Genomic DNA, 22,982 nt, shown 5'->3' with positions numbered 1-22,982 from the left:
CCTCTCTCCCATCCTCACCATAAGATAGCACACAAAATTAAAGCAAAACCCTTTTCTTAAATGGAAATTATTCTTCATACAGCCGATGAACAATTTCTTTTTTCTGTTTTTTGTTTTTTTATATCCGTGAATATCCGGACCAGTTTAGTGCATTTTGATTAATCTCACGAGACAACCGTCTAACCCTACAATAGGGTGGCTAGTTATCATAGAGTTTGAACTCTTAATTAATCCTAATCTATTTGGACAAATGAGCCACCCATAATGATTGTCGATGAACAAATTTTAAAATTAATAGAAGCATATATATATATATATAATTAGCATGTCATAATTCATATATTTTTCTTAGATTATTAATCCATGGGAATGGATACTTCTATTTCCTACCCTCCTTTTTATTTTCTTTATTTTCTCACTTTTGATAACTATTTAGAGTATGTTTAGAGTAACATTCTTGTTTTTATTTTTGACAAACATAATTAAACACTTAGTAACTACTTTTATTACTCGTTTCTCATTTAAAAAGAAACCTCGCGTAGAAATTTTGGAGACAAATTAAGTTTCTTTTTTCTTTCTTGTTTCCAATTTTTTTAAATATAAATAAAAGTATTATTTTATCATTCTTCACTTATGTTCCCGCATATATTCATATTTTTTTCTTAGATTAATCCATCGTAAAATTGGATACTTCTATTCCCACCCACTTAATATTTATTATTTTTATTATTATTGTTTTTCATTTTTCTTTTACTTTTTCTTTTCTCACTTTCTGTAATTATTTAATTTTATCTCCTATTTACTATGGCTGCAAATTGACGTCGGCCAACCTTCGTAGATTAGTGCATATAAACCCAATTTAATGCTTTAAATTTTATGCTACATCTAATTCTTTGGTGTTGTAAATTGAATTTTATACATTATGTACTTTTTATGTTAAATGGGGTACCTTCGAGAGAGATGAAAGTTTGGCCGAAATGGAACATTGAATATAATGAAAGAATTCAAAGTATTCAAGGGTCAGTTTAGTAACGTTTTTGTTTATTGTTTCGGTAACATACCGTTCTTCTTTCTTATTTTTTTATTTTTAAAAAGTATTTCCAAAATTGTGTAGAAGTTTGGAAACAACTAAAGTCAGTTTTCGTATTTTTGTTTCTTGTTTTGGTTTTCGGTTTTTTTCAAAACACAGATAAAAGTATTATTTTTTATTTTTGACTTATAAATTGTCTAACAAATAATATATATAACATAAAAAATTTGAACATTTAACTTGAAATTTTAATTTTCATATAAAATTTTTAATTGTTTAAATTTAAAATTTTAGAGAATAAAAAATAAGAAATAGTTATCCAAACATATTTCTATTTATTTTAAAAAAGAAAGGATAAGATAGAGTTGTCAAATATAATTATGTTTTTCTTAAAAATAAGAAATGAAAAGCAAGAAACAGGGATTGAAAAAAAAAAAGAACCTAACTAAATGGACCCTAAATTTGTGACAAGAGAGTTCGAAAATAGAGAATAAGGAAAGTTGAAGAGTAAAAAAATTAAGATTAATAAGAGGTAATTCAAAGGTCAAACAATTTTTATCAAACGAATTAAACTCTTTAGGCTAAAGTTTTTAGTGGTTAAGATTCGTGGCTAAACTTAAAAAATTCACAATTCACTCATGAGTTTCTAGAAAAGGTATTAGAATGTACTAATATATATATATATATATATATATATATATATATCAGAAAATTAACCTTTGTTTCATTATTTTTAGTCCTCTCAAAATTAACAAATAAAAACTTATATCATAATCTACTGGCATAGAACATCTTGATCTATATTATAATATGTTCTGTTTCACAAAAGGGCAACATGGTTATGCAAGAATTGCATTCCTTGCCTTGACCCGACACATCTCCGATTTATTTCTCGACCCTAAATTTTTAAAATAATTTATTATCTTTTCAATTAAATTATTAATAAAAAACGTTAAATATTTTTAAATTTTAATGGTTTAAGCTGAAAAAGAAAACAATATTACTAAGAGATTTTTTAATTAAAAAAAGTTTATATTTTTAGTACAAGAGATTGATCTCACAATCTATTCGTTGAAAATATATGTCAATTATCGATGAACTATACTCACTTTAACATTAAAAAAGGTTTATATATCCTTAAATAATTAATTAAAATTAGTTAAAATTAATATAATAGACAGATATTTTCCCCACACGACTTCTATATATATATATATATATTTTACTACAAATTAGAAAAGTTTACAAAAGAACAGAGAAAAAGAAACATCAATCCGAATTGGGAAGGTCAGTGAAGAACTCTTTGTACCCACATTAGGTATTTTTCGATCCAGATCCTTAAATGTTGTCTCTCTTGCATGAACTGCTAAAGTATTGGTAACTTCATTCCTCTTGCGTCCGGTAAAGGTGATTCCTTCCGCATTCCTATTTCTACCTTTTCTTCTTATTTATTCAATTCCTTCTGCCTCACATAGGATCCTCTATCTTAATGAGCAATACCACGTTGTTATTAAGAACTGGTAAATGTTATATTTTCTAGTTTCTACCCATTAATTTGAAGAGAAAGTCTGGACTAACTTAATAAAAATGAAATTTCTCAATTAAGTTTGATTAACAATGCACCATTAAATAATTTTAAAAAACTTACAAATTTAAGTAAAAAAACCAACTATAATGTACTCTAGAAAAATACCAACTATAATGTTTAAAAAAACAAAACTAACTATAACGTCGTTTTTGTCTAAATTCTATCAATTTCATACCAAATATATGTTCTCTACTCCATTTGACAAATATGAGAATATTTTTTTCAACAATGTTTCAAACGAAAATCTATCAAAAAGTCAAATTACCGACGTTTTTTTAAAGTTTAAGCGAAGATTACAACACCTATCTTAAAGCAAAGTGCAAATTGATATTTTTTTTAGTACAACACCATGTGGGGATGAAGATTCAAACTCACAAAATTTTGGTCGGAAATAAATAACTTAACTAATTGAGCTTACTCAGGTCGGCATGCAAATTCATACACGCACAAAATTCAGACTTAAAATTGATATTTTTCCATCATGATGTTTATATATACTTCTACCCCTAATAACGTAAAATTCTAGATCTGTCACTGTAACGTTGCGAATAGAATATATATATGCAATACATCTATATCAATGTGTCTCATCCTACTTTTACTCCGCTGGAGATGGATTATTTTACTTAACCTCTCAAGCTAGCTAATCCCTAAATTTCCCGACTTAAATTATAAATATATTTTTAGAAAATGCTAATGTCTAATCATGATATATATATATATATATTCTTTGGACTTTTAGTAAGTTAAAGACTCGTATAAACATAGGAGAGATCAAATAAAATTATAAAACACACGGCCGAAATTTTCAAATGCTTTACAAATGTCAAAATAAACGAAAATTTTATTTTTTTCTTTATGCTTTTTCTGAGTAAACGAACTTTGGGTGGTGAATTGTGATATATAGTTTGTTCCATTCTCACCAACTTTTTGTCCTTTTTGCCACGCGGATTCAGTTTAAAGCGTGTTTAAGTACTAATTTCATCGATGTACATACAATTTTATTCATTTTGATTTTTTTACTTTTAAAACGTCTATTTTGATTCATGTGCTTTGACTTTTGTACTTTTATAAAGTGACTATTTTTTAGTCTAACACAAATTTTAAATACAATGGAAGCTCTTTAATATAAAGTTATGGCTATGTTTCAAAAAATTTATTGAATGTGGCGTCGTGTTAAAATTGTGACCAAAACAGTTATTTTTTTTAAAGTATATGAATCAAAATCGAACGTTTCAAAAATATAGAGATTAAAATGAACGTTTTAGAAGTATATAGATCAATAGAACTAAAACTAAGAATACAGAGATCAACGTAAGATTTAAACAACTAACGTTATTTTCACATGAGGTTTTTGTTCACAAAACAAGTTCATTTATGTTCTTCTTTCTTTCTTATTTTTAAAGATAAATTTTTAAGTTACATACAAATTTTGATGGGAAAAATTAAAATACTTCTCAATTTTTTTTTTCAAAAAGATTGTGCTTTTAAAATTTAGCTTAAAAAGACATTTTAAAACAGTATAAGATAAATGCAGTTTTTTTTTATTATTATTATTATTTTCAGTTAAAGTAGACTTATTATTGTTGTTATATTTTACCAAAGTATAATTAAAAAATTATCTTGGATTAATTTTCTTATTATTCTTAAGATGATTAAATCACCTCAGAAAGCTTTTTCTTTTTTTAGTACAACACATGATGGTGTAGATGCGAACTCACAATCTTATTTATGTCGAAGATAGGTGCTTTACAACCCGTTGAGCTATGCTCAAATTGACAATGAACCAAAAACCTTTAGGATAAATTTAATCATTTATAAGATATCTAACCCTTCTTCTCACACCATAGGATCCCTCCTTTTGATACCATAATAGAGGTAAAATGAAGAAAAAATGATACTTACGCCTCCATGTACTCCAAACCTAATAAAAAATATGAACCCTAAAGGAAAATACCAATTAAACCTATCACAGTAATACTAGTTACAGTACTTATAATCCAAAGAGGAATCAATCCAAATAATCTTAGGTCATTTGTCCCACTTCCCTCCACATTTCATCCTTTTTTTTTTCAGATCTCCAAGTAGGTATTTATATACACGTGTAAGCCAAGAATAAAAATAACTTAATACAACCAAATATTGACCACTTGTAAAGAAAAAAGGAAAAAAAAACTTAACTAAGACAGGTAATAACCGTAGATTCTTGTTTTCTATTTTCTTATTTCTCTCTCTATACCTCTATGGATAAAGATTTGACTATATCGTATTAATTATAGATTCTAACTTCGTTTTATAGTCAGAGTTCTATATTAAATATCTAAGAAGTATAGACATCCAACCATCATAGGTGGTTCATTGGCTGAAAGGACTAGTGTTAAGTGAAAGGAAATGAGTTGAAATCTAACGGTAGAAAATGAATTTTTATTAGTAGTCAACGTGAAGATAAGCGAGGATGAATAAATACCCAATTAACTAATTGTTCAATAATTATTCGATCTTTCTCCACCATTATTTTTAATTAAACTTTTTAATCAAATCAATATCCTCTAGTTTGTCTCTTATTCCTTACTATACCATTGGCAGCTAACTTCAAACATCATTGTATGTATGCCGCCCATAGACCATAAAAGCTAGCATCTATATTTATTTTATTAATTCTTTGTAAATTAAAATTTAAACTTTTTTAAGTGCTTCAATCATTAGGAATCTTAATTTTATGTTCTAATAAAAAATGAACCCACATGGAGAGAAATGTTAAAGTTGGGAACTAAAAATAAGAATGAATAAATAATCGTCGAGATGACGCTGCAGCAAGGACCTTGGAATTGTGGTATTACCTATCAGTCTTGATTCAAGTAATGTACTTGATTATTGTATTACTCAACTCAAGTAACGAGTTTCGATTATAGAGATTCATAGCGTAAGTCATACAATATCGATTTCAAAAATAAAAAAAAGAATGAAATATTAATCGGAGAAGTTGGAAAAAAAAGAGGGGAGTCGAGTCGAAAAGTCAAAATTTTTACTAAAAAAATTAAAGAAAGAAGGAAAAATAAGAGAGAATCTAATCTTATCTTTTGTTTTACTTTGAAAAAATATTGCCGTTTCTTTCCTACATGAAAAGTTAATAATAAAATTGTGGGGACAATGTGTAAAGAACCATGATAAAGTAATTTTGTTTTAAAAAATATAATATCTTTTATAATTTTTTTTAAAAAGTAATATTCTTTTGTGATTTATATTTTAAACATTTTTAAAAATCTATTCCAAATAATATGTCACCGACCTATTTTTCACTTTAAAATTTAAGGAAAATATTTTCTATTCATTGTGACGTTTTTATTAAAATTTCGACATTTTTTACTGTTCATTAACATCACGAAAATTTCAAAGTGTAGTAGTGATAATTTAAACCAACCAAAATATTACTTAAAGATTAGAGGTTCGAGTTCTCACTAACTAGTTCAACTAACATAAAATCTTATTTCTAACAGCAAAATTATTGTTTTTAACTAATATTTATCCCTCGACTAAGAAATTAAATATTCAATTGACGCACCTATAATATGTTTAGAATTTAAATAGTAAATATGATATTTTTATGGTAAAAAAAAGATGAAACAGAAAAAATATTTTAAAAAAATAAATAATGTCAACATAAGCATTGATAATAAAAACATTTAACAGAGGGTTAAAATGTTTTTTTTTTCTTTAGTAATTCGCATGTATTTTATGGTATTTTTAGGATTTCTATGGTTTTTTCAACTAAACTCATGAATATCAATATTTCTATAGAACTTTTATATAAGTGAGACATCTATATTCTTGTGAAATCAATACTAAAATTATGGGTAAGGGGCCTCAAAATATAGTTTTAACACATATATGACTCAATACCCACATTAGAATTCTAAATAAATTTCATCATATATATATATATATATATACACACGATTCATTGATTAAAGTACTAGTGATTTCTCTACATTAAAGTTTGCAAGGTTTGAACTAATTCACCTCAGTAGAATTATATTGAAAAAAAACTGTTATAGTTTTACTTTAGTTATTATTTGACATGCCAAAGTACTAATAAAGAAGTATTTTTTTTTACTAAAAAAGGTACTTTTTTTTTTCTTTTTTTTTTTAACTAAGAGTGCAAAAGTGCTTTTAATTACCAAAGTATTTTTTAAAATTTTCGTAAATAAAAAGGAAAACATGCACTCCAATTTAAAGAGATGGTGGAGATGGCATAATTACAAAAGAACCTTGATTTAGATGATCAAGAGGAAGCAGCGGTTCTTATATCATCTCATAGAAGAGCTGCAGGTCTATATTTGTCTGAAAAGAGACAGTTGTTTCTCTTGAGCCAAATAAACCAAAGGATTAGAGCAGAAACCATTGCACCAAAACAAATTTCTACTGTTCAAGAGTGGGGTATTTATGCATATTCAGGTATGAAGGCATCAACACTAGCAGGAAGACCAATATATATCTTTAAGATCTTGAAGAAACACGTCCATAGGAAGGTTAAATATGGACAATGGAGAAATAAATGATCCATAGAATCACTATTTTGATTGTAGAGAGTACACAACTTGAGCTTAAGCACATGGAAGGAAGTCTGGCTTGGAGCCTGTCGTGAGCATTAATGCCCCTACGCAGCACGCCCTAGAAAAGATTCACATTTTTTAGGGACAAGAGTGGCACAAATCTTGGATGCTGAACCAAACAATAAGTTCATAAGGACAACAGATTCTTTTCATAGACTTCACAGAAAAATTATCATCACTTGCATTATTCCAGTAGATGCGACCACATTTCCAAATTTTAGATAGAAACATTGAATTAGTTTTCTTCCCAGATAAATGATTGGCTAAGAAACACTTCCAAAGAAAACACATATCTCAAATTTTAGTCTCTATTTGATAACCATTTCAATTTTTATTTTCTGTTTTTAAAAATTAAGCTTATAAACACTACTCCTATTTTTGTTATCTAACTTTTAAAAACATTTTTAAAACCTAAGCAAATTTAAAAACTTAGGAATTTAGAAAAATAATTTTTTTAATAGAAAATTGGCATATGTCTTTTAAGGAAGGTGAAAACCATATAAAAAAAACGAAAAAAGAAGCATAATTTTTATAAACAAAAAATCAGAACGATGAAAATAGTTATCAAATTGGATCTTAATTTTCGTGTTTTTCAAGCTTGATGGCTTTTTAATGTAAGCCCATCAAAATGTCTTTGTTCCTTGCATATTCTTCCATTATATTAATTACTCCTCCTTAACTTAAAATAATGTAAAAGAAAAAAGGAAAATTATTCCTCCCTCCAACTATAAAATGCTTCATTACACAATCTCTTCCCTCACCATAATTTCTCACAAGGAGAGAAAAAAAAAAGAGAGAGCTACCTTCATTTCTAGCAAAGCTATGGCTGCCTTCTATTCAACACCTCACTACAATGGAGATCCAAAGGCAATAGAAAAGATCAAAGTAATTAATCCTTTATCATCATTCAAGTCTCTCTCTTTATATCTTCCCTTTTTGACATTTTCGTAACGTTTTCATATACATATTTTTAACAGAATCAGAAGACTATAATTTATCCAAGAGGCTTAACCATCACATGGGGCAATGACAACCGCTATTGGCGCTTGCCTCGTCCAACCCGCAAACCGTAAGCAAATATCAACTCTCGTTATTAGGTTATGACATAAATGATATTACACGAGTTTGGATATATATAGAACTTTTTGCCATTGATGTCATGTTAAATTATTACTACTAAATCTAAGAGGAGTTACTGGGTTCATAGGAAGGACTCGAGTAGCGCTGCAGAGCTGTTACAGGTGTCGTGGCTGGAGATGACATGTTCAACGGACAATGTGGAGGCTGGAAAAAGCTACAAGGTCGGTTTCAACGTGTCCATGGCACCCGACGCTTTTGGATGGAAAGGGTGTGAGGTTTACGTGATGGCTAAGATTGGGAAGTCAGGGAAGTTCATGTATAAGAAGGTGTCCCTTGAATCAAAAAGCTATGATAAGAAGAAGTTCGATATTCTAGAGGACGATTTAGTTATCGATGTGAAGGCTCCATCAAGCTCGCCAGGAGACCACCGACTCTACTTTGGAATGTATGAGGTTTGGAGCGGGAAATGGAAGGGAGGACTTCGAATCCACCATGCATTGGTCCAAAAGATTGAAAATTAAGCTTGACCCGCCGATAAAACTAAAGTATTATTCAATATGACTGATACTCTGTTACAAAGGGATTCAATTCACGAAGTTTTCTTTTTTTCGTCCTTCCCTTCAAGGAGTGAGAGTAGAGATGAGATGGTCCAGACATTGAATATATGATTGCACGGTATTTGAAATTATGAGTATTTTATCTAAGTTGTTTTCTTTTTAATAAAATAATATAGCATTATAATTGTGGAGTGAGAATTGTAGACTTTTTGTTTCTTGGTTTTACCTTTACACCCTTCTTCAAACTGCATCGAGTGAAAGAAAAAAATGTTTGATCTCGAAAGTTTGTTCCTTAACAAAAACACAATGAGAAAAGATAAGGCATCACCCATAGGTTCCTCAAAAATAAATAAATAAATAAATATTGTAGTTTAACTAGCTATATATCTTACATATATCTCTCATAATTTATATTTCTTATTCTTCTTCGTTTACTAACAGAAATATATTATGAAAGTTAAAACCGTTATAAATCTTTAAAACCATGTAAATCCCTGTCATTTCAATACCAACAAGCTTGCTTATAATATATATTTGTGACGGTTTTGTCGCCGTCATGGAATCCTAAATTGTTGCATGATTCAAACCAACATAAATCTCAAAAAAATTTGTAAATCTCTGTTTTTCCCGCAAAACTCATAATATTTGTAACTTTTTTTTTTGTTTTTTACAGTCAATGGAATCTCAAAATTGTTGCAGGCATTTATGACGATGAAAAACCGTCATAAATCTTGAAAAATATGCCCCAAAAAAAAACGCACTCATATCTCTTTGACTTTTTTTGCGCAGGTCATGTAAAGTCAAAATTGTTGTAGTGGTTTATGATGGTCTTAAAAAATACGTAAATCTCTGTTTTTCTCAAAAAAAAAAAAAAAAAAAAAGCACCCATACCATTTGTGGCCTTTTTTTAATTTACTAATTTTCTTGATTTAATTAGACATCATTAATTTCTAAAATTGTTGCAGTGATTATTTTAGGAAACACACATGTAGGTCATATTTATTTTTTAGATTTTGATCCCCAAACTTAATATTGAATTTGTAGTCAAATGCCTCAAATCTCTTTACCCTTTAATTACTTTCTTTGTATTTGAAGTCCATTCTTTGCCATGTGGGCTTATATTCACTCCAAATATGCCATTTTTTCTCAAGACAAACATATATTGAAATTAAAGTCCCTTCTCAATTTAAAATAAAATCATCCGTCTCCTATTGTCCCTTGAAACGACATAATGGTAAGGACCTGAGATCTTGAGTTACCATTTATTTTGAGGCCTGCGATCGAATACTTTACCAACGCGATCATGAAAAGAAGCTTTTTGAATACATTTTAAACATTTAAGAAGCTTCTAGTTCCATATGGGTGACAATAATTGAAGAGTTCAAATTATTTTGGTATTATATTTGCTTATTGGAAGGTATTCCATTGTTTAATACCCACTTCTCCCATGCTTGCATATATTCTTTTCTATGGGAAACCTTACTTTTTTTTTTCCTTCATATTTGTCTTTCTGGCTAGCTGAATGGCCAAGTTAATCTTGCAACCCATTATCAGGGGCGTTCACGGGTTGGATGAGGTTAGGAGGGGTTTTGGAACCAACCTGAATTTTCGAGTTGGCCATATATAAGAGTCGTTGGGTTTGAATTGGATGGTCAACCAAATCCAATATTTTCGGGTTGGGTCGGGTTGGATTGTCGGTTTGTGTTTCTTTTTATTTTAATTATCACGACGGTGATGGAGAGTTAGGATTAAAACTTAATGGACGGTTGAGATTAAGATAAAAAAATGGAAGAAGATAATATGAAAATCTTAAATGAATTAAGGGTGATGATTAACACTAAATGGATGGTAACATTGAAGATAAATATATTATTATATATATAATTAAGAAAAATACACATATGCATAAATTCGGGTCGGGTTGGATTGACCCGATTTTTTAAAAGTTGAACCTGATACCCAACCTAACCCAAACAGGTTGGGAAAATCACAACCCAACCAACCCAAGGCTTCATCTAATCCAACACAACCCTTACAAATTGGGTCGGGTTGTCGGGTTTTTTGAACACTCCTACCCATTATGATGTAAATGGCTTTTTTTTTTTTTTTTTTTCAATTTCACCCTTAATCTTTTAAAGTTAACTCCTTTATTGTTCTATGAATCTTAGAAAGTTTTGATTACGTTTTCTAAATTTTAAAACTTTCAATTTCATTGTCTCTAAAAGACCAAACTAAGATTTAAACCGACATTTTCCTAATCATTTGAAGAATGTCATCATAAAATTCTTACTAAATTTGTCCTATATGTTATATGTATAACATTATAGGAAGGACCCAAATTTCAGCAGTGCAACTTTTGCAAGTTTCATGGCTTTCAACAGATAATGCAGAGGTTTATGGGAAGAAGTACAAAGTGGGCTTCAATGTGATCACTGTAACCAGATGCTTTGGGTGGAATAATAATGGGCTTGCAGTTTACATCATGGCTAAGAATGGAAGAAGGAGAAATGACCGGCTCGTTTGATAATGTTACCGCCTCTTTGTCTTTTGTTTCCAGTTTATTGAGAAACTTATATATTTGATAACTGTTTATCTTTCTTGTTTGTCATTTTTCTAGAAATGTGTCTAAAATTGTATAGAAATTTTAGGAATAAGAAAATTAAGTCTCTTGGTTCTTGCTTACATTTCTCATAAAAAATAATATTTTATCGGATTATAAAATGCATAATAATTATTGAATAGTAATAATAGCATAAAAAATTGAAAATTTAATTTAAAAGATTAATTTTCGTATAAAATTATAGAGAACAAAAACAAGAATTCGTTACTTCTTGTCCCATCCCCATTGGCAATGACTTAGGGCCTTGTGGTATCACCTACTATGAAGTTTGTGTTTAAGCCATGTGTTGGTCACATTATTACTCAGCTCAGACAACAAGTCTCGATTATAGGGACCATTCACTAGTGTGTAAGCCACATGGCATCGACTTCGGGACGTAATAAAAATGAATTCATTACTTTTTTTTTTCAATAAAAAAATAGTGAACAATTATATTTTTCTTTATTAAAATTGAGAAAACAAAAACGAGAACGATACCAAACGAGTCTTACATTATTTTCGAGAATGTTTTATTTAGAGAACTGTTGTGTGAAATACACCAATAACCACTGCTTAATTTATCAAACAATATTATTTAATATCCAAATAAATCTACCCATCAAACTAAATCAAGTAAAGGGGGGAGAGAAGACAGCGTCAAAATTTATAGTGATTCGACCAATGTGGTCTACATATCCACTATGCAAGGTGAGAACAAATTTATATTAACTTCAATATCCAAAAACAATACAAACGGAAGAGGAGAGAAAAACCAAACCCAAGCTCTAAGCAGAAGAACCCACGAAGAAGATGAAGACAATAGACATACAAGAAGTAAAACGAAGCATACGAGTCCAACCTACTAAATAAATAATGGTTATTTTATTATTTTGTTGATCCAATTTTGTGTTTTTGCTGATGTACTATTGTTCATAGTCTTGTAAAACTTTGTGATCTTTTACTTTGAAACTTAAAATATTTGTGTTAATCCAACCATCTGGCCTATTTTGTTACAACTCAGAGCTTAAATAAAGTTTGTTTAACTAAGCTTTGATTAAGTTTGATAACCTTTCAATCCAATTCAATTTACTTATATGTTAAGTAGCTGTGATCATACTAAACATAAAAACATAAAAAAAAAAAAACATAAAGGTACCATGTTTATTTTATCAAATAAACATAAAAAAAAAACCTTAATGGTTGAGAATGTTTCATATAATATCATTAATAATATCCTTTTTTTTAATTTTCTTTTGAAATCTTTGACATTACATAATTAAAGAATCTATGTGTCACCAACCAATATCTACCATATATTTGTCAGAATGTTAATAATTTAAACTTAGAGCATGATTCTCTCGATTTGTTTTTCCCTTATTGTGTGGAAAGAAACATTGATACTCTTTTTCTTTTTTCTTTTTAGTTGAGATTGAGAATTCGAATATAAAATTAATATTTTAAACTAATTGCATGCAGTTAGTGCGTCTAAAATTGGATAATAAAATTAAAAATTAAAAATTAAAAATTAGAAAAAGATCTAACTAACTAACAATAAATTAAATTTAAAATCAAAAGTAGGTTCGGTTTTGATCATATCATTTTAAGAATGTTCATTCTGGTTATTACGGTTAAAGTTTTGTATTGCAATATTTAACAAAAAAATTAGATTAACGATACATCGTTTGTATATATTAAATTCTAAGTTAAAATACTAGTTTGGTCTCTGTAGTTCTTGTTCATTTTAGTCTTTATACTTTCAAAATGTTCGTTTTGGTCCCTGTATTTTGAATATGTTAATTTTGATCATTGTATTCTTAAACCGTGACCATTTTGGTCATTTTATTTTATTTTAAATCTCATTTTTTCTATCACAATTTCAACACCACATTATAATCAATATATTTCTTACAATGTAAACATTACTTTATATTAAATTATTTCCGTTATATGTAAATTTGTGTTAAAATCTTGCAAAAAGGGACTAAAATGATCACTTTTTAAAAATACATGTATCAAAATGAATCTTTTCAAAGTAACTCGTATCAGGAGAGGAGTAGGAGACACACCGTATGAGTTTTTGTAGGAGCAAACAGACCGAGTTTCAGACCTAGAATAGGAGTCCTTAGACCTTGTTGTTCTGGCATACAAGTAAACACGAACATGAATAGGAGCAGGCAATGGAATTGTATCACAATCGGAATCTGTTGAATAGGCATAATAGCCCGTCTTAGCCACTTGATTTTGAAGGAGCAAGCCTGCTTCGGTAGTGATAGTAGCTTCAAAGGAGGGACTAAAATGAACCAAAGTTAAAAGTATAAGGACCAAAATGAACATTTCAAAATACAGGGACTAAAATGAGCCGAGGCAAAAGTACAAGGACAAAAAATAGTATTTTAACCTAAATTCTATGTTTGTGGCTTAAAATACATAAGACTTTGTGGATGCAATGCAACACAATGTAAATGAATATTTTTGGTGTTGTGTTCGAAACAAACAGAATGTTTGAAAATTTAGAAATTGTTACAGGTAAAATTTAGCCATTTGAATGGCCAACAAGCTCGCTCATCGTTTTAGGCCGACCAGGCTCAGGTCTGAATAAAATTGGCCCGTAGATGCCTCCGAGTTGGGAGACTTTTTAGATCATAGGATCGTCTAAAGCTAAATTTGAGTTCCCAAGGAACTCTGTCCTATTGACCCATCAAAGTAATGCTATAAAAAAACTGGTTGCGCTCCCCATAAATATAGTTCTGACTTAAGCATGAGAGCATCATATTGGTGTATAATTTTTTAGTTCGGCAGGCTTCGCCGAATCCTTTCTATTTTATAAGATTGTTGGAATAATTAGTAAAAATTAAAAGACCCAAGTGAGATACAAATCCAAAATAATTTCATATCAAACACTCACCATCCCCAACATTCACAAGGGCCTTCTTAGAACTTGAGAGTAGATGAATTGGTTGGAAGGGAAATTAATTAAAGAGACCATCATTTCATTTTCAACTCTCTCAGCACCTTATCTTATCATATTGCACCAAGCATTTAAGATGCCTTCTTCCAATCCATGATCTTTTTTTTTTCTTTTCTAATTTATTTTAAGAATGGAATATAGTTCTCCTCATAAAATTCATTTTGAACACACATATATCTTTTAAAAGAATTCTTTTCAATATCATACACCAAAAGAATAATAAATTAATGGATGGTTCATTTTAAAGATTCTTGGCCCTTTTTCCTTTTTTTTTTTTTTTTTTGCAAATTTATTCTAAGCCCTTCTCCCCAAATATCTTGTATAAACAAACAAAAGAGAATAGATTCCATGAACGTTCATATATCACCATTTCAATTTCGAGAATGAAATGAAATAATATATTTTTTTTAAAAATTTGATTAATCCCTATAAAGTCAGAGCTGAAACTCCAACCCTTTTTGATCGGACTGTGTGATAGAAAAAGAGAAAAAAAATGGGCTCTGGGTGGTCAGAAGAGCAGGCTGCACAGTCGCAGCCGCCACCGCCAGCCACTGGCAGCGCCGCCAGCCACGGCGGAGCAAAGGTGGCAGAAGTGAAGCAACTGGGTCATGGGTTGGAAGCTATTCTGAAAGATGCAGACTCCGCAGTGGACAGATCCTCCATGGATAAGCTTCATGATCAACTCCATGCTGGAATCTTCTTGAACAAAAGAACAAAGGTAAATAAAATTATCATAGATATATAAACTTTAAAGAGTTTAAAATTATAAGTTTTCTCAACTTCCGAAAATAATGTCATAGATGTTTACTTTCAATTTTGTAATTTTGTTTAGTCTAATGATTACATTATCAAATGGCTGAACCAGTTTAATATCAGTCTACCACGTAATCTTTAAATTATAAAGTCAGCCTGTATAAAAATATTATTAGATCATTGATAAAATTAATGATAATGTTACGACATAATAGTGAACTATTCAACAATATTTTAAATGCAAAAGTCCTTATTTGAAAATTTTTAAAGTGGAGGGACTAAATAGATAATTTTGAAAGAATTCAATAACCAGTTTATAATTTAACCAAAGAAAATAAACCTAATACCATATATATAAATATCATGCATGTGCTTTTTTAGAACTGTACATTATGTAGGGTGAGATCAAAGTTTAAACCTATACCCTTTTGAGAAATGTTATTAATGCCTTAATCAGTTAAATATATTATAAGTTGTCATTTCAACGAAGTACTATCGGATTTAGAGATAGAGAGAGGAAAGAAAATCTTGTGCTACATCTAAGAGCTGTTAATTAGTTTTTATATAATTGAGTAAACGAATAAGAGAGATTTCAATACACACAACTTCACACTTTCTTCATTGTTTTGAATACAATTGCAGAAATATTGGATGGATAGAAGTCAAACAGTAACTGTTTCATGTTATTTCCAAGAGCTCTCTCAATAACTTGGTCTGAAGAGAGCAAGTACTGGAAATGGAAAGCCATGGAAGAGTCAAGTATGACACTCTTTAACTTTCAGTTAAATTCGTCCGAACATAGCTCGAATGATAAGACATTTTAAGATCATCCAAAAGGTCTATGATTCAATCTCCCATCGCTGAACTAAAAAACGAAAATCAAAAATTATTTTCTTGTAGTAACCCAATTGAAGCCATAGAGCTTGTAAACGTGTGTTGGCTTGAAATCCATGGGAAGATCAAGGCATCTGAGCTCTCACCAGGAGCATGGTACGAGGCAGCATTTGTGGTGATGATCAAAGATCCAGCCTACGGATGGGATGTTCCAGTGAACATAAGGCTCAAGAGGCCAGATGGGAGCAAGCAAGAGCGCAAAGAAGACATGGAGGAGAAGCCACGAGGGCGGTGGGTCGAGATCCCGATAGGCGATTTCACGGTACAAGATCATGACAACGGTGGCGAGATCGAGTTTAGCATGTATGAATATGAAGGAGGGCAATGGAAGAAGGGGATGTTCCTCAAAGGTGTTGTCATTCGAACCAAGGGATCAGTTTGAGAATGGTAAAAAATGGAACTCACAGACTACTTGTATTTTGGTTTATAATTAAGTAAGAGTAGAACCTTTTTCATACCAACTCGCAACTAGTTGTGTTGTATAAAAAATAACCTGTTATTCTCTGATCTTCGTCGTCTTCTTTCAACAACACATATATATCTTAACTAATTGAGCTATATTAAGATTAATATGTATCTCTTAATTATCATGAAAATTGTATAAATTGATGAGAGGACAATAGATTTGATGATGGAGTTAGATCTAGATCGTAGAAAGTTTCTCTCTCCCTTTTAGGGTTGATTTTAATTATTAATTTTTTTATAGGAAAAACCTTTTACTAGTTTAACGGAGAACCTAATTAATATAATTCTAAGGGTTTATTCGAGCATAACCAAGGAAAAAGACATCTAATTAATATGATTCCGAAGGTTGGTAGTTCAATCTTTACTTCTAAAATCGTTGAACTAAAAAAACTAATATATCTCTAAAGAGAACTACAAAATAGTTGAATGAATACTAATGATTTGTTTAACTTTTCTAAAATATGTTGGTAGACCCTTAAATTTGTCTGTATTCCATTGCATGATTTTTTTTATTTCATTTGTAGTAGTTTTCCTATAAAATTTTTGTTTTTATTTTATGGTCAATATTTTCTCTTTTGTGTGTTTTTATCAGAAAGAAAGAAATAAATAAATATTTGATTTCAATATTAATTTCCTTTTCAAAATCAAATCTTTTTAAATAAAATAAAAAAAAGTAACAAAATCAAAAAGATTTTCGATTAAATGTAAATTTCCATGTTTTCTCAAAATAAAATTTTAGCCGTTTGGAAAACATTTCAATTTGATTTAGAATTTTTACCTAAAATCATAAGATTTGATGGTGTTTGTTTTGGTAGAGGGGACGACACGAAAAACACATCACCAAAAAAACCTACAATTTCTCTCCCAAAATCTTTTTTCATAGTAGGCATATCTCTTTTTGTCATTGTTTCTTCCACATTTAGACTACTTTTTCTTTGCTTAATTTCTTCTGTTTTTGTTCTTCTTTTTATTCATTTATCTCTCTTGCTAGTTTTATATTATTGTTCCTTGTAACATCACATTTGATTGATCCAATTTTTTTAAACATGTTTTTTTAGAATATGCATATAATAATTGACGAATATGTATATATTATGTAATTTTCATCGCGATACCATTCAGTGGAGATTTTTTAATTTTATCAAAGTTTTTTAACTTAGATTTTCAAAAGGAAATTTCCCAACTATGGAACCTCAAAATGTTGGGTGGCCGATCTTCTTGATCAATATCTCGGGAGGCCAAGATTTGATTTTTAATATGCTTAAATGATGTATTTTTAGTTGTTTTCTCATTTATCCTCGGTTTGGTTTGGAAAAATAGTTGAAATACTAATACAAAATTGTTTGCATTTTTTCCTTAAAAAAAGTCATATTAAATATATTTTCTTTAAAAAATAAAATATTTTTCCATTTTGTAAATCTTCTTTTATAAGAAAATTTTTGTTGTAAAAAAAACATTTAAATGAAAAAAAAATTATAAAGGCAATTCTACCTAAAAAGTTGACATTTTTAAAAGCACTCATGAAATTTCTAAAAGTCAAAAAATTAATTATTTTTCTAAATCCTATTTTAATATTTTCTAAAAATTTCCTATGACGGAGATTGGAGAATTCGAGAGGTCAATTCCTAATATTGAATTTATTTTGGGAGGCCAATTTAAATTCAAATAAACAAAATGTTGTTAATGGTTTAGGGAAGGAGTTAGCACCTAAAGGATTTTGTCAGTAATAGTAAGAAAAAGTCTTTTTTCCTTTGTGCCCTTTACTGTTTTTTCTTCTAGGTTCTTATAGTGGCGGTCCTCACTAACCGTCCTCCCTTGGAATTCTCTTAACCTCCGTATCCTGAATTTCTCAACCTAGATATTGGAAGTGGTGCACACGTTGGTTGACTCCCTGTCCATTTCGGACCGGTTTACGTACTTTACCGAGCTCGCGCCCGTGCTTGTTTCTACTCAGCCGAGCTTATCTCCGCCATCGCCTGAGCTGGGTGTCCAGTTCTTCAATTCGGGTCTCGCAGACCGCATTACTCTAAGCCACGTGACTTTCTTGTTTAAAATGAAAATCCGTCGTACAACAATAAACTATAATTATATGTAAGTGTTAATCAATAACAAAACAAATCTTGTTACTTTGGTTATTAATTCGATCTTTATTTAGATTTTAACATTGAGGAATGAATTTGAAACTCATTCAAACTTGAGGTACGTACTAATATAGAACTTTTGGACTCAGGACCAAATAAGAAATATGGATAAACTTTAAGAAACAAAATTATATTTTAAGCAAAAATTTATAAGAACGTTCACCAGCAGTTGCAGTAAATATGCGAGTGTTCCCAACACGTAAGACCTCCAACAAACTCCGATCCACCTGAAAAAGAACATACGTTATGCCAGCAAAAGCCTCATAAAGATATCAGAAGCCTTGAAAAAAAAAACAAGCATGTCAAAGAAAATCAAATCAGCTCGGTGGTTTATCATTTTGAATAAAAGAAAGCATGAATCTTCCTTGATCTTTAAAATTTCCAAGAAAATATGATGATTGATCACTGTTCTAAAAGCTCATAATCTATTTCATTGGTTTATCATTTTTTGTCTCATGAATCTATAGAAACTATGATCAAAAGATTCTTTCCCGTTTACCACAAAACAAAACAAGATATTGTTTGGTATAGGATTAGAGAACAAACTTCAATTATTGTTATAAGAAAAAAAATTTCATTTATTACTAAAATGTTCAAAGGCTTCCAAAGATTACTACTACAACAAGAGAGAGAGGGAAAAAATCTTCTGGGAGCTTTTACAACCCCTAAAAGGATGCCTGTAAAGCATATATTTCAACAAGCATGTCTATCGTGGCTATGTCATAATTTTTATGAAAATGACATGTTATTCTGTCAACGTCATCTCATCTTTATGTTGTCACATGTCCCAGTCCAAACTGCTTAGATAACCACTTCGATGTTTCCCAGATAACCACTTTCGTTGTTTCCCATTTCATTCTCAACCAGATGTATTCTAGATACTAAGAATGATTCATACCCAACCATATGGGTTCTAAAATTTTTCGGGAATCATTTCGTTTCTCTTTGTTAGTTTTCAAAAACTGGCTTTCAGATCAAAAGACAAGATGGGAAGAAAAGCACAAACTGGTTATCTGTTTGAATAATCAATAATGTGACTCAATTTTAATGGTCAACTTTTTTGTTTACTGCTCCATGAGTAAAGCACAGCTCCGAGGCATGCAAATAGATTACGGTGTGAATACCACGGCTGCAGCAGCAGGATTTTCCCGAAATAGAACTCCAACAGATACTGCGAAGGACGGATAGCAGTGTGCAAAATTTGTTGTCCAACAGATAAAGCCATTGTATCCTCTAGCTGCACTTACATTGAATGAAGTGGGAGATGTTAAGGACAACGGTACCCAAGTACCCCACCTTATCTCCACAATGGTATGATATTGTCCGCCGTTCTTCAGCTGTATGTTAACGTTGCTGTACAGAACGAATTTCTCTTACCTTCGTCATCGCTTTGCTTTTGGTTTCATCCAAAAGGCCTCATACCAATGGAGATAATTGTCTTCTCTTATATACCCATAATCATTCATTTCCCTAACCAACGTGGGACTTTGTTTGTAATCACCTTACAAACCCAACAGAAGATACAAACATATATGCTGATTCGGGTGCAACCTCCCACATACTCAATGACCCAGGTACAATTCAATCCTGAAGATCCCATAGAGGATCTAACAATCTGTATGTTGGAAATGGTCAAGGATTAAATATCACCCACACTGGAAATACAATGCTCACAACTCATAAAGGTCATATTACTCTTAAAAATGTTTTTGTTGTGCCAGAAATGAAAGAAAAATCTATTGTCCATTAGAAAGCTTACTAAAGATAATGGTTGTTCCATATCTTTCTTTGCTAATAAATTTGCTATTAAGGATTCTCAGGGACAAGTACTAACTGAAGGTTGTGAAAAGAAGGGACTATATGAACTGCAAACACTGCAGCCGAAAATTGAAACGGGAGCCTTTGTTGAACCTGCTGTTTTTGTTGCATCTACTGCTATTTCATTAAAGACAGCTTCTCATGTTGTATGCCATAGAAGACTAGCACACCTGAATGACAACTTCTTGAAAATTCTCTCCAATAAACAACTCATCAATGTCTCAAATTGGAAAACGAAACAACAAGTTTGCTCTTCTTGTCAATTAGGAAAAAGTTATTGTAAAATCCCCTTTAAGATTAACGAGAATGTGTGCTCAAAATCATTGGATAAAATTTATTGTGATCTTCGGGGACCCGCTCCTATCTCTTCTTGTCAAAAGTTCAAATACGACTATGTTAGTTTTATAGATGATTACTCTAGGCATGTGTGGCTTTATCCTTTGCGAAAGAAATCTGAGTTTCTTACCTGCTTTACAAAATTCCAACTTTTAGTTGAAAACCAACTTGAAAGAAAGATCAAAGTTTTTCACAGTGATGGTGGTGGTGAATTTCAATCTATAGTCTTCAAGACAATTTTAGAAAACATGGAATACATCATCAATTTTCTTGTCCATACACTCCACAGCAAAATGGAGTTCGTAGAAAGAAAACACAGACATATTGTTGAAACTTGCCTCTCTTTCATTTTTCAAGCTCATATGCCTAAGATATTGGGTCGATGCTTTCTTGAATAGTGTTTATCTCATAAATAGGATGCCTACAAAGACCTTAAACATTAACTGATCACCCTTCCAAAAAACTTTTTGGGAAAGAACCCACCTATGGTAACATTAGGATTTTTGGATGTCGATGTTTTCCTTATCTAAATAAGCAATTCTAATACTAATAAATTCTCAAAAATGACTTATCCTTGTATTTTTGTTTGCTATAGCATGGTTCATAAAGGATATAGGTGCCTAGATTCTTCTAATAATCGGGTTTATATTTCTCGACATGTAGTCTTTGATGAAGAAGTCTTCCCTTTTGAGAAACGAGATACTGATAGTTGTAGCAAGAAAAACACCTCCCTTGTTATCACTGATTTTGCAGGCACTCTAGACAAGGAAGAAGGATCACTTAGCAAGGACATTCTTGGCATTCATACCAATAGAACAAGAGTCAATCAATGTGTGGGCATATACAATGGCTTTCGACCAGGCTGCAAACTCTTACTCAGAAGGCACAAAATGGTCAGACAACGAGAATGAATTAGGTGTTACTGATGCTGGAGTTAATACACCTCCCTTAGAAGCATTGCAAATTGAACCACACAATGTGCCGTCAGAGACAGCAGCCACCACCAGCTTGGACTTCTCTACTACTCAAGAAGCAGATCCTACACTGACCAACTCAGAAACTGATACAGATTTGCTTTCTTCAACTCTAAATACTACTCCGCCTTGCTCTAACTTAATAAATTGTGAGTCTCTCCCTGATATCAGCAATAGTATTTACATTGAACTTCCCTTCTCTGATGCAGAAAATACTCACACACCTACAGATCCACCAACTCACTCACAAGATAACAGCACTCACAACATGGTCACAAGAGGGAACTGGCTAAAAATCCTCAACTTGATCCAGTCCTATCCAAGGAAAAGCTCATCACCTGAAGGTTGCCAAGAATCACTCATATATTGCTGAAACACTACATTCAGAACCTAAGAATTACAAGGCTGCTATAGCATCTCCCCATTGGAAGCAGGCTATGGAAGAAGAAATGCAAGCACTGAAATTGAATCAAACTTGGAGTCTTGTACCTAAACCACAAGGCATAAATATTGTTGGTCCCAAATGGATTTAAAACTAAGTGCAAGGAAGATGGGACAGTTGAACGCTACAAAGCTCGCTTAGTGGCCCAAGGATATAGTCAGGTCGAAGGGTTGGAATATGAAGAAACATACAATCCGGTGATTAAGCCCAGGACAATCAGATTAATTTTATCCTTAGCCACTAGCACAAATTGGACTCTTCGCCAATTAGACGTCAAAAATATTAATATTCATGGGGTTCTATATCAAAACCAATTGGCAATGAGAGGAGAGCTCATGTCTATTATAAACTTATGTTAGGTCCCTGTCTATTATTCGATCTTGGCCGGATCCCATTTTTGGACCGGTTGCTCGTTTGAGCGTTTTGGGCTCTGATACCATATTAATATTCATGAGGTTCCATCTCAAAATCAATTGGCAATGAGAAGAGTAGCTCATATCTATTATAAACCTATGTTAGATTCCCTCTCTTTTCAAGGTGGGATCCTTAACAAAAAATGCCTTATGCTCATTTGAAGGAACAAGTATTCATGAAACAACCTCCAAGTTTTATCCATCCTCTCTGTCCATCTCATGTGTGTAAGCTTCAAAAATCTCTTTATGGGTTAAAACAGGCTCTAAGAGATTGACTACTTTCAAAAATCTCTCTCTGTCCATCTCCAAGA

At 31.0% G+C, this 22,982-nt stretch overlaps 2 protein-coding genes across 2 annotated transcripts; both read left to right on the top strand.

Annotated features, from left to right (window-relative positions):
* The first annotated feature begins 7,971 nt into the window (after window positions 1–7,971).
* LOC111012691 (protein PHLOEM PROTEIN 2-LIKE A9) lies at window positions 7,972–9,066 on the top strand. Its single transcript, XM_022286924.2, has 3 exons — window positions 7,972–8,116; window positions 8,209–8,300; window positions 8,439–9,066. The coding sequence occupies exons 1-3, from the start codon at window positions 8,054–8,056 to the stop codon at window positions 8,830–8,832; spliced, it is 549 nt and encodes a 182-aa protein (XP_022142616.1). The 5' UTR covers window positions 7,972–8,053; the 3' UTR covers window positions 8,833–9,066.
* A 5,828-nt stretch (window positions 9,067–14,894) lies between these two features.
* On the top strand, window positions 14,895–16,589 carry LOC111012568 (lectin). Its single transcript, XM_088121458.1, is given in 4 exon segments — window positions 14,895–15,153; window positions 15,831–15,843; window positions 15,846–15,969; window positions 16,089–16,589. Coding segments are annotated over 4 exon segments (738 nt in total). The 5' UTR covers window positions 14,895–14,928; the 3' UTR covers window positions 16,465–16,589.
* Window positions 16,590–22,982: the final 6,393 nt, after the last annotated feature.

Source organism: Momordica charantia (genome assembly GCF_013281855.1).
Source record: "Momordica charantia cultivar OHB3-1 chromosome 3 unlocalized genomic scaffold, Mcharantia_2.0 BLBB01000003.1, whole genome shotgun sequence".
In the NCBI taxonomy this organism is placed as follows: domain Eukaryota; kingdom Viridiplantae; phylum Streptophyta; class Magnoliopsida; order Cucurbitales; family Cucurbitaceae; genus Momordica; species Momordica charantia.
This window is presented reverse-complemented; position numbering and strand designations above follow the sequence as displayed.

Coding starts and splice junctions, on each gene's coding strand:
- LOC111012691 (XM_022286924.2), top strand. CDS start 8,054: ATGGCTGCCTTCTATTCAACACCTCACTACAATGGAGATCCAAAGGCA. Junction 8,117..8,208: donor AGGCAATAGAAAAGATCAAA/GTAATTAATCCT, acceptor TATTTTTAACAG/AATCAGAAGACTATAATTTA. Junction 8,301..8,438: donor CCTCGTCCAACCCGCAAACC/GTAAGCAAATAT, acceptor CTGGGTTCATAG/GAAGGACTCGAGTAGCGCTG.